At 44.1% G+C, this 13,523-nt stretch overlaps 1 protein-coding gene across 1 annotated transcript; it reads right to left on the bottom strand.

The window, feature by feature from the left end:
- On the bottom strand, positions 1–10,807 carry LOC139733685 (exosome complex component RRP40-like). Its single transcript, XM_071644498.1, has 4 exons — positions 10,615–10,807; positions 3,153–3,302; positions 791–942; positions 1–214 (listed from the first exon to the last, which is right to left on the bottom strand). Exons 1-4 carry the CDS (start codon positions 10,783–10,785, stop codon positions 1–3), a joined length of 687 nt encoding a protein of 228 aa, XP_071500599.1. The 5' UTR covers positions 10,786–10,807.
- Positions 10,808–13,523: the final 2,716 nt, after the last annotated feature.

The following is a 13,523-nucleotide window of genomic DNA, read 5'->3' on the forward strand; positions in this document are numbered from 1 at the left end:
TCAGAAACCGGCCAGTGCATCGGCCAAGCTATTGACCATTTCTTTCATCTTCTCCTCTGTCATGTGCTCCGAGCATGAGAGTGCGTTGACCACGGCGATGGTGGCTGAGATCATCTTGGCGCGCACCCAGATCCGTCCATTCATGCCCAGCGCAATCTCAAAGGGGATTCTCTCGCCTAGAAGTCTTATGAGGGGCCAGTCTGGTGAGAGGAGTCTGCAATGATAACAGTATGAGATGGTAACAATGTGGCTTCTGTACTACTCTTTCTCATGCAGTTCAGTTCCACTGCAGCAGGGGCCGAGTGGGACGCTGCACACAAAAATCTCTCTGCTGTCCAGTGAGATCAAAACATGTTTGACACACAACACTTTTTGCAAAATACAGAAATTTCAGGAGGATGATTTGGACCATTGTAAAAAGCAACTAAATGTGAATCATTACCAAAATTTATAGTGTATCAAAATATGTGCTCATGATATTTCTATTTTCCCAGCTGTTTGAGAAGTTTCTCTCACACAATTCATGCAATATGGATGTACAAGAAGATAACAAGAAAAAAAAAGGAATAGAAAGTTTGTCAAAAATCTTCGTTATTTGTTGCCACACATTTCAGGCTATCTAAGAACGTGATATAAGCTACGTAGTTTTGTGCCAAAAAGTACTTTCAAAGAAAAATGTATGGCACCTTCTGAAAACCTTTCAGTATAGGCACATACACTTGTTTGTAGAAATTCCTCTACAATCAGCAGGGGGTGGGAGAAATACATGACAACCCTACTACTTTAATACCTCCTGACAAGTCCCAAGGTACACTGGAACATGAACCCTTCTGTGCCAACAGACCCCAAGTCCTGGGATCTCCCACTGCTGTCAATGCACACCAGCTCAGGCTCCATATCCCTGTTGGCTACCAGTAGCTTGGCGTACAGTACATCTCCAACCTACAAGTGGTTCAAATTTTTTTTTGGAAAGCAAAATCTGAAACTCACATTGTGTTCTGCTCGGAAAGATGGTAAAAATGACAGTTATCATTGGCTGTGATGAGGTGCAGAGAACAATGGTACATCACTGCATCTAATGTTTTGAGCAGGCCATTGGTGAGTTTTGTGCAAGACAGTACCATATTACCCAATCTTTTCAGGTGACTGTTTGAGGAATAGTACCATAATTACAGACCAGTTGATGCTTTCATAACAATTGTAGCTCAGTGTCCTTTCATCACATTTTTTTCTTTTTTAAGTTTGTAGTGAATATTGTGAAGCCATTAAAAAACATAACAAGAGACCCGCGGGTCTAGCGCTCACCTGAGTATCGCAAGTTCACCTTTCACGCAGTCACTAATCTAAATTATTTACAGCTCCACCAAAATTTGACCAGGCATTCTCAAGTAGAAGATGAAAATGTACAATAAAGGCCCAATTTTTTTAAGATTCCTTAATTTGGGGGGATTGGGGCCCCCTGGGGCCCTCTGGGTGGGGCATGGTGCCCATTTTGATAAATTGAGATCCTGACCCCCTAGGGATGCTACGTGCCAAGTTTGACAAAAATCCATCATGAGGTTTTCAGGAAGAAGATGAAAATGTACAATTCAGGCCCCCATTTGGACCCTTCCAACCACCCCCCCCCCCCCCCCCCCCACCCAAGAGGGGCACCCCTGGATCTCCTATGAACAAACTTGAAACTACAGTCATTAATGTACTCACTCATAGTATTATCTCAGCTCTATAACTTCTGATTCTAGAGAAGATTTATAAAGATTCCTTCATTTGGGGGGTTTGGGACCCCTGGGGGCCCCCTGGGTGGGGCATGGTGCCCATTTTAACAAATTGAGATCCTAACCCCCTAGGGATGCTACCTGCCAAGTTTGGTGAAAATGGGTCATGGGGTTCTCAAGACGACGATAAAAATGTACAATTTAGGCCCCATTAGGACCCCTCCTCACCCCCTCCCCTGGGTCCCAAGGGGGGCACCCCTGATTCTGCCATGAACAAACTTGAAACTACAGTCATCAATGTACTAACTCATAGTATTAACTAAGCACTATCACTTCTGGTTCTAGAGAAGAAGATTTTTGCAGAATCCTTAATTTTGGGGGGCTTGGGCCCCCTGAGGGCCCCCTGGGTGGGGCATGGTGCCCATTTTAACAAATTGAGTTCCTAACCCCCTAGGGATGCTACCTGCCAAGTTTGGTGAAAATGGGTCATGGGGTTCTCAAGAAGAAGATGAAAATGTACAATTTAGGCCCCATTAGAACCCTTCCCCACCCCCCTCCCCTGGGTCCCAAGGGGGGGCACCCCTGATTCTGCCATGAACAAACTTGAAACTACAGTCATCAATGTACTAACTCATAGTATTAACTTAGCTCTATCACTTCTGGTTCTAGAGAAGAAGATTTTTACAGATTCCTTAATTTTGGGGGGTTTGGGCCCCCCTGGGGGCCCCCTGGGCGGGGCATGGTGCCCATTTTAACAAATTGAGTTCCTAACCCCCTAGGGATGCTACCTGCCAAGTTTGATGAAAATCGGTCTTGGGGTTTTCAAGAAGAAGATGAAAATGTAAAAAGTTTACGCACGACGCACGACGGACGACGCACGACGGACGACGGACGACGGACGACGCACGACGCACGACGCACGACGCACGACGGACGCCGGACGAAGGGCGATCGCAATAGCTCACTTGAGCCTTTGGCTCAGGTGAGCTAAAAACATGTAGAATGTTAGGTAGACAAGATTTATCAAGATCTCAGCAATTATTACTTTTGAATTTTATTACTGTCAGCTAACATGGATTTGGTAGCACACAACCCATTAATCTATTAGGTCAACCTCATGAAATTGATTCCATAATCTTGTGACAACTCCAAAATGCCTTACACACAGAGAGTATAAACCAAGAGACATAGAGGAAAATTGCATTAACAGCATCATTGTAATCTCCAAACTGCATGAAAGACGTACACTGTAATAAAGCTAAAAGTAAAATAGAGACATTGGTCTAAAATTTTATGACATATACTTTACTTTATCGTAATATTAGGTGAAAACTGGGGAAAACAATAATAAAGGCAACACTTTACCATGTCAACATGATAAATATGACTTTATCTCGGTTGAGCCCATCTTTTGCTTTATCAGGGCATTCTACTCACTTGTACATTCGGTCTGTTCCTCTTGGTCGCGCCCTCAAAAGCCAAGTAGGACAGGATGGCCTGTGCACTTCCCCCTATATCCACACGAAATATATCTCCAGCCTTCTGCGTCACAATGCCCAGCACTTTGTCCCCTTTGGCAGGCACATACTGTCGGGTTAAAGGGAAAGAAAGATTGTGTCAGAGAAAATATTCTAAAAACCCACTACAATCTCTTGCATGCTATGCTTTATTGAATTACTAGTGGAGACACTAGGATAATATCTCTAGTATTACATTCGGTTCAAGAATTCACTCAGAATGAAGATTTTGACATACGGTATTAATGTGTTTGTTGTAGTATTGTTGAAGGTATCATTTGCCAGAATTATGATCAATACATGAATGTGTAGTTTGCATATCACAAACATGGTTGGTGAAAATGTTGTGCATAATGCCTTTTATCTTTTTCTTTTGTTCAACTTGCATGCTACTTGTTGGGCCCCATCGACCATCCCAACTATGAAGAGTATGAATAGAGTAATAAATTACTACCAGTTTTCAGCCACCCTCCAGAATCCGGACACTGTCACTAATCACAGCTAGCAAATTCTATTGTCACAACACACACATATCACATTATTTCACATACTGGCACTGTCATTCACAACAGGAAAGTCCCCAAGTCACCCCCCAAAAATCCAACCAGTCGAGAGTGTTCGTGTTCGTTACGAGGGCGACCACTGCATTAGCATAGACTTTGCACGTAAAACGTGCATCTATTATGGATGTGAAAAGTCTCCCACCGGCAACACTAACACCAGCACCGAACTTGAAATGACGAAAATGTTAATCCCTAGGGGCTAGTGTTCGTCAATGGCGAAAAGCACGTAAATCGCTAACACAAACGGCAGAGCTCGGTTCAGCAGACAACATTCAACACCGAGCCCAGCATCAGCAACTGGAAATACGTCATAATTTTGAGGTCAAATCCCAACTCCGACGTGATTTCAAGTGCGGTTTTATCGCCGGTGGTAGTGCTAGTGCTAGCCCCCGAATCACAGCGTTAAATCGAGCTCCAACACCGACGGTCAGATTAACGAGGTGATACCGATCAAAATTATCGATCACCAGCACTAGGTGTTGGAATCACAGCACCGCGAGCTCTGCGGGAATTGCGTGATGAAAAAAGTGATTGTGCGTAATTACAGTCAAATATTAAAAGATGTAGCCAAAATTTCTTAGTTTTAGAGACATAGTGAGGAAGACAAATGCCACAAATTTCATCCACTCCCCAAATCTTAATTTTGCTCCCAGGCTCAGATTAATATGGCCATGTCTGGAGTGTTTGTGTTCTTTACGTGGGCGACCACTGCATTATGCCATTAGCATATACTGTAAAAGTGGATATTTTCGCGCGACGAATTTTTCGCGCTCGGCTGGATAAGAAGAGTGTCGCATGTTTTCAATTCCGCGGAATCACGACAGCACGTGGAGGATAACAGGGCAAACAAAAATATTCACGTGCTTTTATTTTCGCACTAGTTTCTGGTTGCGCGAAATGCGCGAAAATTTCAACACCGCGAAATTTCCACTTTTACAGTAGACTTTTGCACGCACAGTGTAAAACGTGCATCTATTATAATTCATAGACGTGAATAGGACACATAGGAGTCTCGCACTGCAACGCTAACACCAGCACCGAACTTGAAATGACAAAAATGTTAATCCCTAGGGGCTAGTGTTGGTCAATGGTAAAAAAGCACGTAAATCGCTAAAAAAAATCGTCGGAGCTCGGTTCAGCAGATCGCAGACAACATTCAACATCAAGCCCAGCACCAGCAACCGGAAATACGCCATAATTTTGAGGTCAACTCCAAACACCGTCGTGATTTCAAGTTCGGTTTTATCTCCGGTGCTAGTGCTATCTCACTAGCACTAGCACCGAACTTGAAATCACCCAGTGTCACTGTCAGTGTCCAAAAACTGGTGAGGTTTTACTCTAACTATAAGTCTAACGAAAGTCGTTAGACCTAGTTGTGAATGATTATGGCTGCAAATCATATGGCTGCAACGACCTGCTGGACTGCATCTCAAGTTCATCTGTCAGACTATACGCTGATGATAGTGTGGTTTACAGGCACATTTCTTCACCTGCTGACTCAACCCGCTTGCAGAGGGACTTAGATGCAGTTCAAGAATGGGAAGCGAAATGGCTGATGCGATTTAATGCTACCAAGTGTCAGGTCTTGCAGGTCACCAACAAGAGGAATCCCGTTCCTGCCTCCTACACCATTCATGACCATGTACTACAAGTTGTCCGCTCAACCAAATACCTGGGTGTCCATATCGATTCAAGATTGAATTTCAACAATCATGTGGATACCGTCACCAAGAAAGCTAATGGTACTCGAGCCTTCTTCTCACGCAACCTACGTCATAGCAGCCAAAAAGTCAAAGAAGCTGTCTACACAACATTCATCCGACCAACTGTCGAATACGCAGCGACTTCATGGGATCCGCACACACAACGGAACATACACAAGCTTGAGCAGGTTCAGAGAAGTGCAGCTCGATTTGTCACGGGCGACTTCGAAAGATCTAGCAGCGTCACAGCCATGCTCGATCATCTCAAGTGGCCTCCACTGCAGGAACGTCGCTCCCAAAATCGTCTGCTGATGATGTATGAGATCAGACATCACTTGGTTGACATCCATTGGCAGACTTACCTGACCCAGCTCTCAACATCTACCAGAGGACACTGTTCCCGATTCACTATCCCCCACACCAATACTACAGCGTATGCCAACTCATTCTTCCCACGCACCATCCGGGACTGGAACAGCCTGCCTGTTGATCCTGCCACATACCCATCCCTCATCGCCTTCAAAACTGCGCTGAGGGAACTCTGTAGGATGTAACTCTTCATCCAGAGATTTTTACTCGCACCTGTAAATATTTTTCACCTGATTTCAAATTTCTGTTGCCCCGGTGCGGCGTATGCGCATGTTCTCGCAGTGCGTTCATCCTCGACCATTTGAGGGCAGCACTTTATCGGAAGAAGAAGAAGAAGAAGAAGAAATCATCCCCCAATCGATCTCGAATAAGGTTGCAATTGATTCAAATCCATCCTTTAAAAAATACAAAAAACCCGCGACATCAAAAACTTTTTTAATGGATCGCAAATCTGTCAGAAGCAGGGATGCCAAGTTCAAAAAAAAATTTATGGTACGAGTGAGATTTCATGACTCGGCATCTCGGTATGCGAATGTGCGGCGAGCGAGGGTGTGAGAGGGGCTTTTCACCCCTGTGGCCTCCCACGGTAGGGAGCTTTTTTTTTCAATTTTTAGCTCTTAATGGTGCGATCAGGTGCATACTTAAGAAAAAAAGAAAAAAGGGAAATATACCTTCAATTGCAATTATCACTTTCATCTCTTGAGCTATGCTCATTATTATAATATAGGCCCAAGTTGCAGACTTCACCCGATGCGTGAGAAAAATGGGTGTCATGCGTGAGATTGTGAGATGGCCCCTAAATGCTTGAGTCTCACGCAGAATACGTGAGACTTGGTAGCTCTGCAGAAGTTCTTGCCGCATGCTACTACACTGTACTAAGTATTTTGATTGCTAGTGCAGCAATGCAGTGCCAGTCGTAACCGCAGCAGCGACCCCATACGGACAAATACGTACCGTAAAGGGGTTACTGTGTTACTTGTTACAGCGCCCCGCGACGCAGTCAGTCCGCAGCGCGAGCGAAAACGCACGTATTTATTCAAGTCGTATGCACGGCTGAGCGGTGCTTGCATACGTAATGAGCAGATACATGGTCATGAATAAATCCGTGTAGAACGAGTATTTCTCGTCAGTTTTCGGCACTTTTAGTATCAACTGAAAGAGAAAACATAAGTAAATATGCTCATGATCAAAACAAACAGAAAAGAGGAATATAGAATATCAAAATCCCTCTCGACGTTCGGTATTGTATTCAAAAATATTCCTTCACGTTTGACGCCAAAAAAATAACCTGAAATCGTTCATGCCCCTCTAAAATATGGTGAAGGCTATGTCCGCTAAAGTATATAGTATCACAATAAAGGCACGTTTTCCCATCTTCATTTCAATACGGGTCAGGAACTAGCAAAATTCAGAGACATGTCTAGCGTCGAGTTTAAAAAGATTATCCTCGCATTCGCACCGGAATTCCGGGTCTGTGATTGGTCGAAATCTGTCGCAAGACGCGGGGTGTCGCATTGCGTAGTATCCATTGGCTGCTGACTCAGTGCTGTGGGTTTTAAATGTTAGGTTCCAGATTGTGATCGAATTTTCACTCTCTATACAAAACTTGAACTTTACACAGGAACCAATGATGTGTATGTGAGTGTGCACTTACAATGACCCTGAACAATGGACCTGGCTGCCACCTGTCCTGAGCTCTGCTGCAAGGCACATGAATGCTTAATCAATTATTCATGTGGATTGCCCCGAGCACTGCTAGTCTAAATTCTTGACACAGGGTGAAATGCATGCACATGAAAGAAGTAAGCACATGTTTCCATGTGCTTGCACACACCACATTTCAGAATGAACAGAGACTAGCTGCGATAGTGGAATTCCTCATGAAACATTCCAATCCTGGCCACTGTCCACGACCATTGTCTGGGTATCAACAACACATTCCACGCGTGTTCATTCACTACCCCACTTCCAGTAAGAAAACATAATTTGCCTTGTTTTCAACAGGAAAATTCACAACCTTAGAAATGGTGCCCCTCTTCGTTTTTTAATTGATCATACTCGCTCAAGTTTCACGATTGTGAAATCGAAGAAATTACAGAGATGTATTTTCAATACCAGTCAGGAACTAGCAAAACATCAAACTATAATCTAAAAGCTTCTTGAACATTGGCAAAACAATCGTTTACTTTGATGCTAAAATGGACTACTATATTGACATCAAAAATAGGGAAATTAGGTATCAAATTAATGTGCATAATCAGCTCTATAACTCAGTTCGGGAAACCCACTCACAAGGGGGGCCCCTCCTTATAAGTAACCCGTCCCCCTTATAAGTAACCCCGTCCCCCTTATAAGTAACCCCCGGGGCACCCCTTATAAGGAGTCTCCACGCTTTTTTGCAATGCAACGCGAAAATGAAAGGACTGCGGCAATTCGCTTGATTATGTCCATAAAGCTTCACAAGTTTCCTAGTTAATCACGAAATTTGAGCAAAATCGGTTTGAGGCATCATATCTAAAATCATGGATTTAAATGCGATGTCAAACGACCCATGCGAATGCTGAAATGCGAGCGATTACTGGCGTGAGTGTCGCCAGGCGCGGCGGCGCGGCAATGCTTGAGTGCAGACGTGGCGACTGAGTGGCAGACTCAGTCTCCACGTCTGCACTCAAGCATTGCCGCGCCGCCGCGCCTGGCGACACTCGCGCCAGTAATCGCTCGCATTTCAGCATTCGCATGGGTCGTTTGACATCGCATTTAAATCCATGATTTTAGATATGATGCCTCAAACCGATTTTGCTCAAATTTCGTGATTAACTAGGAAACTTGTGAAGCTTTATGGACATAATCAAGCGAATTGCCGCAGTCCTTTCATTTTCGCGTTGCATTGCAAAAAAGCGTGGAGACTCCTTATAAGGGGTGCCCCGGGGGTTACTTACAAGAGACCCGCGGGTCTAGCGCTCACCTGAGTATCGCAAGTTCACCTTTCACGCAGTCACTAATCTAAATTATTCACAGCTCTACCAAAATTTGACCAGGCATTCTGAAGTAGAAGATGAAAATGTACAATAAGGGCCCAAATTTTTAAAGATTCCTTAATTTGGGGAATTGGGGGCCCCCTGGGGCCCTCTGGGTGGGGCATGGTGCCCATTTTGATAAATTGAGATCCTGACCCCCTAAGGATGCTACCTGCCAAGTTTGACAAAAATCTATCATGAGGTTTTCAGGAAGAAGATGACAATGTACGATTCAGGCTCCCATTTGGACCTTCCTAACCAACCCCCCCCCCCCCCCCCCCCACCCCTGCCCCCAAGAGGGGCACCCCTGGATCTCCTATGAACAAACTCGAAACTACAGTCATTAATGTACTCACTCATAGTATTATCTTAGCTGTATAACTTCTGATTCTAGAGAAAATTTTTAACGATTCCTTCATTTGGGGGGTTTGGGCCCCCCTGGGGGCCCCCTGGGTGGGACATGGTGCCCATTTTAACAAATTGAGATCCTAACCCCTTAGGGATGCTACCTGCCAAGTTTGGTGAAAATGGGTCATGGGGTTCTAAAAAAGAAGATAAAAATGTACAATTTAGGCCCCATTAGGACCCCTCCTCACCTCCCTCCCCTGGGTCCCAAGGGGGGCACCCCTGATTCTGCCATGAACAAACTTGAAACTGCAGTCATCAATGTACTAACTCATAGTATTAACTTAGCTCCATCACTTCTGGTTCTAGAGAAGAAGATTTTTAAAGATTCCTTAATTGGGGGATTTGGGCCCCCTGGGGGTCCCCTGGGGGCCCCCTGGGTGGGACATGGTGCCCATTTTAACAAATTGAGTTACTAACCCCCTAGGGATGCTACCTGCCAAGTTTGGTGAAAATGGGTCATGGGGTTCTCAAGAAGAAGATGAAAATGTACAATTTAGGCCCCATTAGAACCCCTCCCCACCCCCCTCCCCTGGGTCCCAAGGGGGGCATCCCTGATTCTGCCATGAACAAACTTGAAACTACAGTCATCAATGAACTAACTCATAGTATTAACTTAGCTCTATCACTTCTGGTTCTAGAGAAGAAGATTTTTAAAGATTCCTTAATTTTGGGGGGTTTGGGCCCCCCTGGGGGCCCCCTGGGTGGGTCATGGTGCCCATTTTAACAAATTGAGTTCCTAACCCCCTAGGGATGCTACCTGCCAAGTTTGATGAAAATCAGTCTTGGGGTTTTCAAGAAGAAGATGAAAATGTAAAAAGTTTACGCACGACGCACGACGGACGACGGACGACGGACGACGGACGACGGACGACGCACGACGCACGACGCACGACGGACGCCGGACGAAGGGCGATCGCAATAGCTCACTTGAGCCTTTGGCTCAGGTGAGCTAATAAGGGGGACGGGGTTACTTATAAGGGGGACGGGTTACTTATAAGGAGGGACCCCCCTTGTGAGTGGGTTTCCCGAACTGAACTTACCTAACCATCCTGGATCAAACAATGCACTGCGAAAGCTATGAAAGCTGTTGTTGCGACCGCTGCAAAAACTCTCGCAAAGTATCGCGAAATCTCGTCAGTCTCAAGGGCACAAACTGCGTAAACGTGATTCTGAATAAAATTGTCGTTCGTGCCTCATTATCGCACACGCTGCGGACTGACTGGACGGGGTTATGCCAGTCGCAGTGTCTACACAAAGTTACTCGTCTTTGCTCACAATAGTCCCATGTACCGATTATTTTGTTGCCTAATAACGATCCTTACCCTCTTTTGATGACAGTCAATCCAAAACACGTTCGGTTTCTTACATTTTAAGAATCCGGACTTTGTCGAAATTATCTTTTCACCATCTTGCCTCAATCCTGGCCCAAGAGTAATATCTCCCTGTCCCACTTGGTTGTCTTTAATCCTGTTTGTAGCATCATCACCAGGCATGAGAACCTCACGTGTGACAGGAATGGAATCCGCCATCGCGTACGAGTGAAGTGTCTTTTCAATTCAATCATTTGCCGAGCGACAGCGCCATCATACGTTTAGTGTGAGCACACTGTAAAACTTTGGCGCCCTTGACAACTCGTGGGATGATACTAGAATCTAGTAAGCTTTTAGGTCTATTTTTCTTTCTTTCTTTCTTTCTTTCTTTCTTTCTTTCTTTCTTTCTTTCTTTCTTTCTTTCTTTCTTTCTTTGTAGATATGCGGGGGGGGGGGTGATGATAACCTGTGGATGTTGCTAAACATGTACTTAATACATTAAGGTCTATTACATGAACTCTAAACTGCTTTTAGTGACAAAGGTGAAATCTGCCACAAGACTCCGCCGAGAATCAAAGAGATTAGATAGCATAATTATTATCATAGATAAAAGTCCAGTCGTCCCGGACCGGTGGAAGTTATTGCTTGAACACATTCTATCAGATGTGATAACTATTAGTCTTGTCTTTTCCCATGGAAACCTGTCATCATAGGATGTTCAATTGCGATGTTAAGATAATAGATCTAAGACACAGGGACAACCTCAGAGGTAGTTCTTTGAGGACCCCCCCCCCCCCCCCCATAATGATTTTTGTCTCGCCTATCGTGAAGAATTGGAAAGAAACCCTGATAATAGGATTGTGTCCTTTCAGGCGGTTAACTTTCCTCATGCAGTTAAGGTTTATGAAAAACAGAAATGAGTTGTCAGAACGTAAAATGTGACAAAGCAGCGGGCCCACGCTAATCAAACTTGTTGATAACCGCGAGCAAGGAAATGAGTCGCGACTTCAACGTCAAGTCTTTGAAAGGACGATGTGACTTTGGGGTAAATCTAGCTATTGTCAGTATTGAATCGGAAATAACACATGTCCTTCGCCGCTTGAAAAAGAAAATAAACAAACAGGGGGAGACTGTTGGGGATTGTTGGATATATCCAACAATAGGTAAACGTTCTCGGACAAAAATGAAAGTTATCGTCTAGACCAACTGATACGTGACGCGCCTGCATGCACCGCCCACGAGACGCAGATTCAGGTGCGGCGCGGGTACGAATGTAGGAGTAGTGATCGAGAGTGCTAAGAACCCCCTCCCCCCCCCCCCCCCCCCACCCATCATTGCTTGAGCATACATCGTCGGGTGCGTGTCCCCCGTACTCACAAGGAGCTCGCTGTACCAACCATGGAACCCACGATAATCTGTAGACAGACAACTTCCGGATTAACATTTTCATCTTCAAGGAAGCGTCGCTCGTTTCTATTGTTTAGTTAACTCTGCTTACAGTCATTATGGTAAAATATGTCTCGGTCTCACCATGTGCCCCCCCCCCCCCCCTCCAGTTGGCGACTTGAGAGGAACACTGAATAAACTTTGAAAATTTATCCTTGATCATTAATGCGAAATATGGTTGAAAATACTGCCTGGAAACTGAATAATTATGATTATAATATGTGAAGGTTTTTTTTTCATAAAAAAAATAAGTTTCCAAGAAATTTTATGTTGGAGCACACAAACGATTCATTAAAATACATACACGCACACACACACACACACACACACACACACACACACACACAACAACTCATTCAGAAAACAAAGAAACGAGGAAAGGAATGGTACATTTTTATTTTAATGAAAATAATTGACTGCATTATCTGTTTTAGACAACATTTTTATGTCTTTTTTTTTTTGCATAGACGTAGTGAGATAAAAGAGAAATTAAAAGTCACGGTATCATCGTACAATGAAAGCCGCGTGGCCATGTGATCTTACTTCTGCGTGAATCCCCCAAAATAATGGCCATGTCCGTGCAATGATAATAATGAAGGTTCAAGCTGTCGCAATTTCCGCCCTGTCCTCACCTCGTTTCTGTGCTCCCTTGCTCTTTTGCCAGTTTGGAGGCGAAACTGATTACTGTATCAAATTCCATCTATATACTTACTGGAGTAATTCAAGTAAAAATAAACGTACAGTATAGGACCTCAATTATCCGGTCATCGATTATCCGGATTCTCTGTTATCCATGCAGACGTTCACTGGCTAACATATTTTTGGTCTTGTTTTTTAGCATTATATAGTGCCAAATCTCACTCAAAACAAACACACTTTCAAACATTATTGTGCGAATACATGACGGGACATATACCAGCTCGTGAGACTATGTCAATGACTGTGTAACGTGCCACGCTTGTCATTGGCACTGAGTGCACAGAAGCGGTTACAGTAACAATGCAGCCCCGGCAGCATTCGACGAGTCTCATGATCGATATCATTGTCGGTCAATCATCAATGAAACAAGCAATTCATGAAGGTATATCTTACTTATATTTCATTTTATTTCCGTATCAGTTGATGAAGTATGAAACATGACAACACAATGCAGATAATCATAATTAGTAAATTGGTAACAACATGCGTATTTCCCTAGTAATAGCATGATACGCTAGAAAGTGCTGATGGACATTATTTGAGCATACATGTATCTCTCTTATCCGGCCAAATTGAATATACGGACTCATGCTGGTCCCGACGTGGTTGGATAATCGAGGCCCTACTGTATAGGATCTAAACTGGACACAAAAGACGAAAAACATTAATTATAGTATACATGTATGATTATCCCAGACAAAACAGGATTGAATCAGTGAACCTCCCAAAGGCATCAAAAATGGAAGAATAAAACAAGGGGCTTTTAGCACGCACGC

The sequence above is a fragment of the Diadema antillarum genome, unplaced genomic scaffold, assembly GCF_040938485.1.
Source record: "Diadema antillarum isolate AM-2024a unplaced genomic scaffold, OU_Dant_1.0 seq00000486_RagTag, whole genome shotgun sequence".
NCBI lineage: Eukaryota > Metazoa > Echinodermata > Echinoidea > Diadematoida > Diadematidae > Diadema > Diadema antillarum.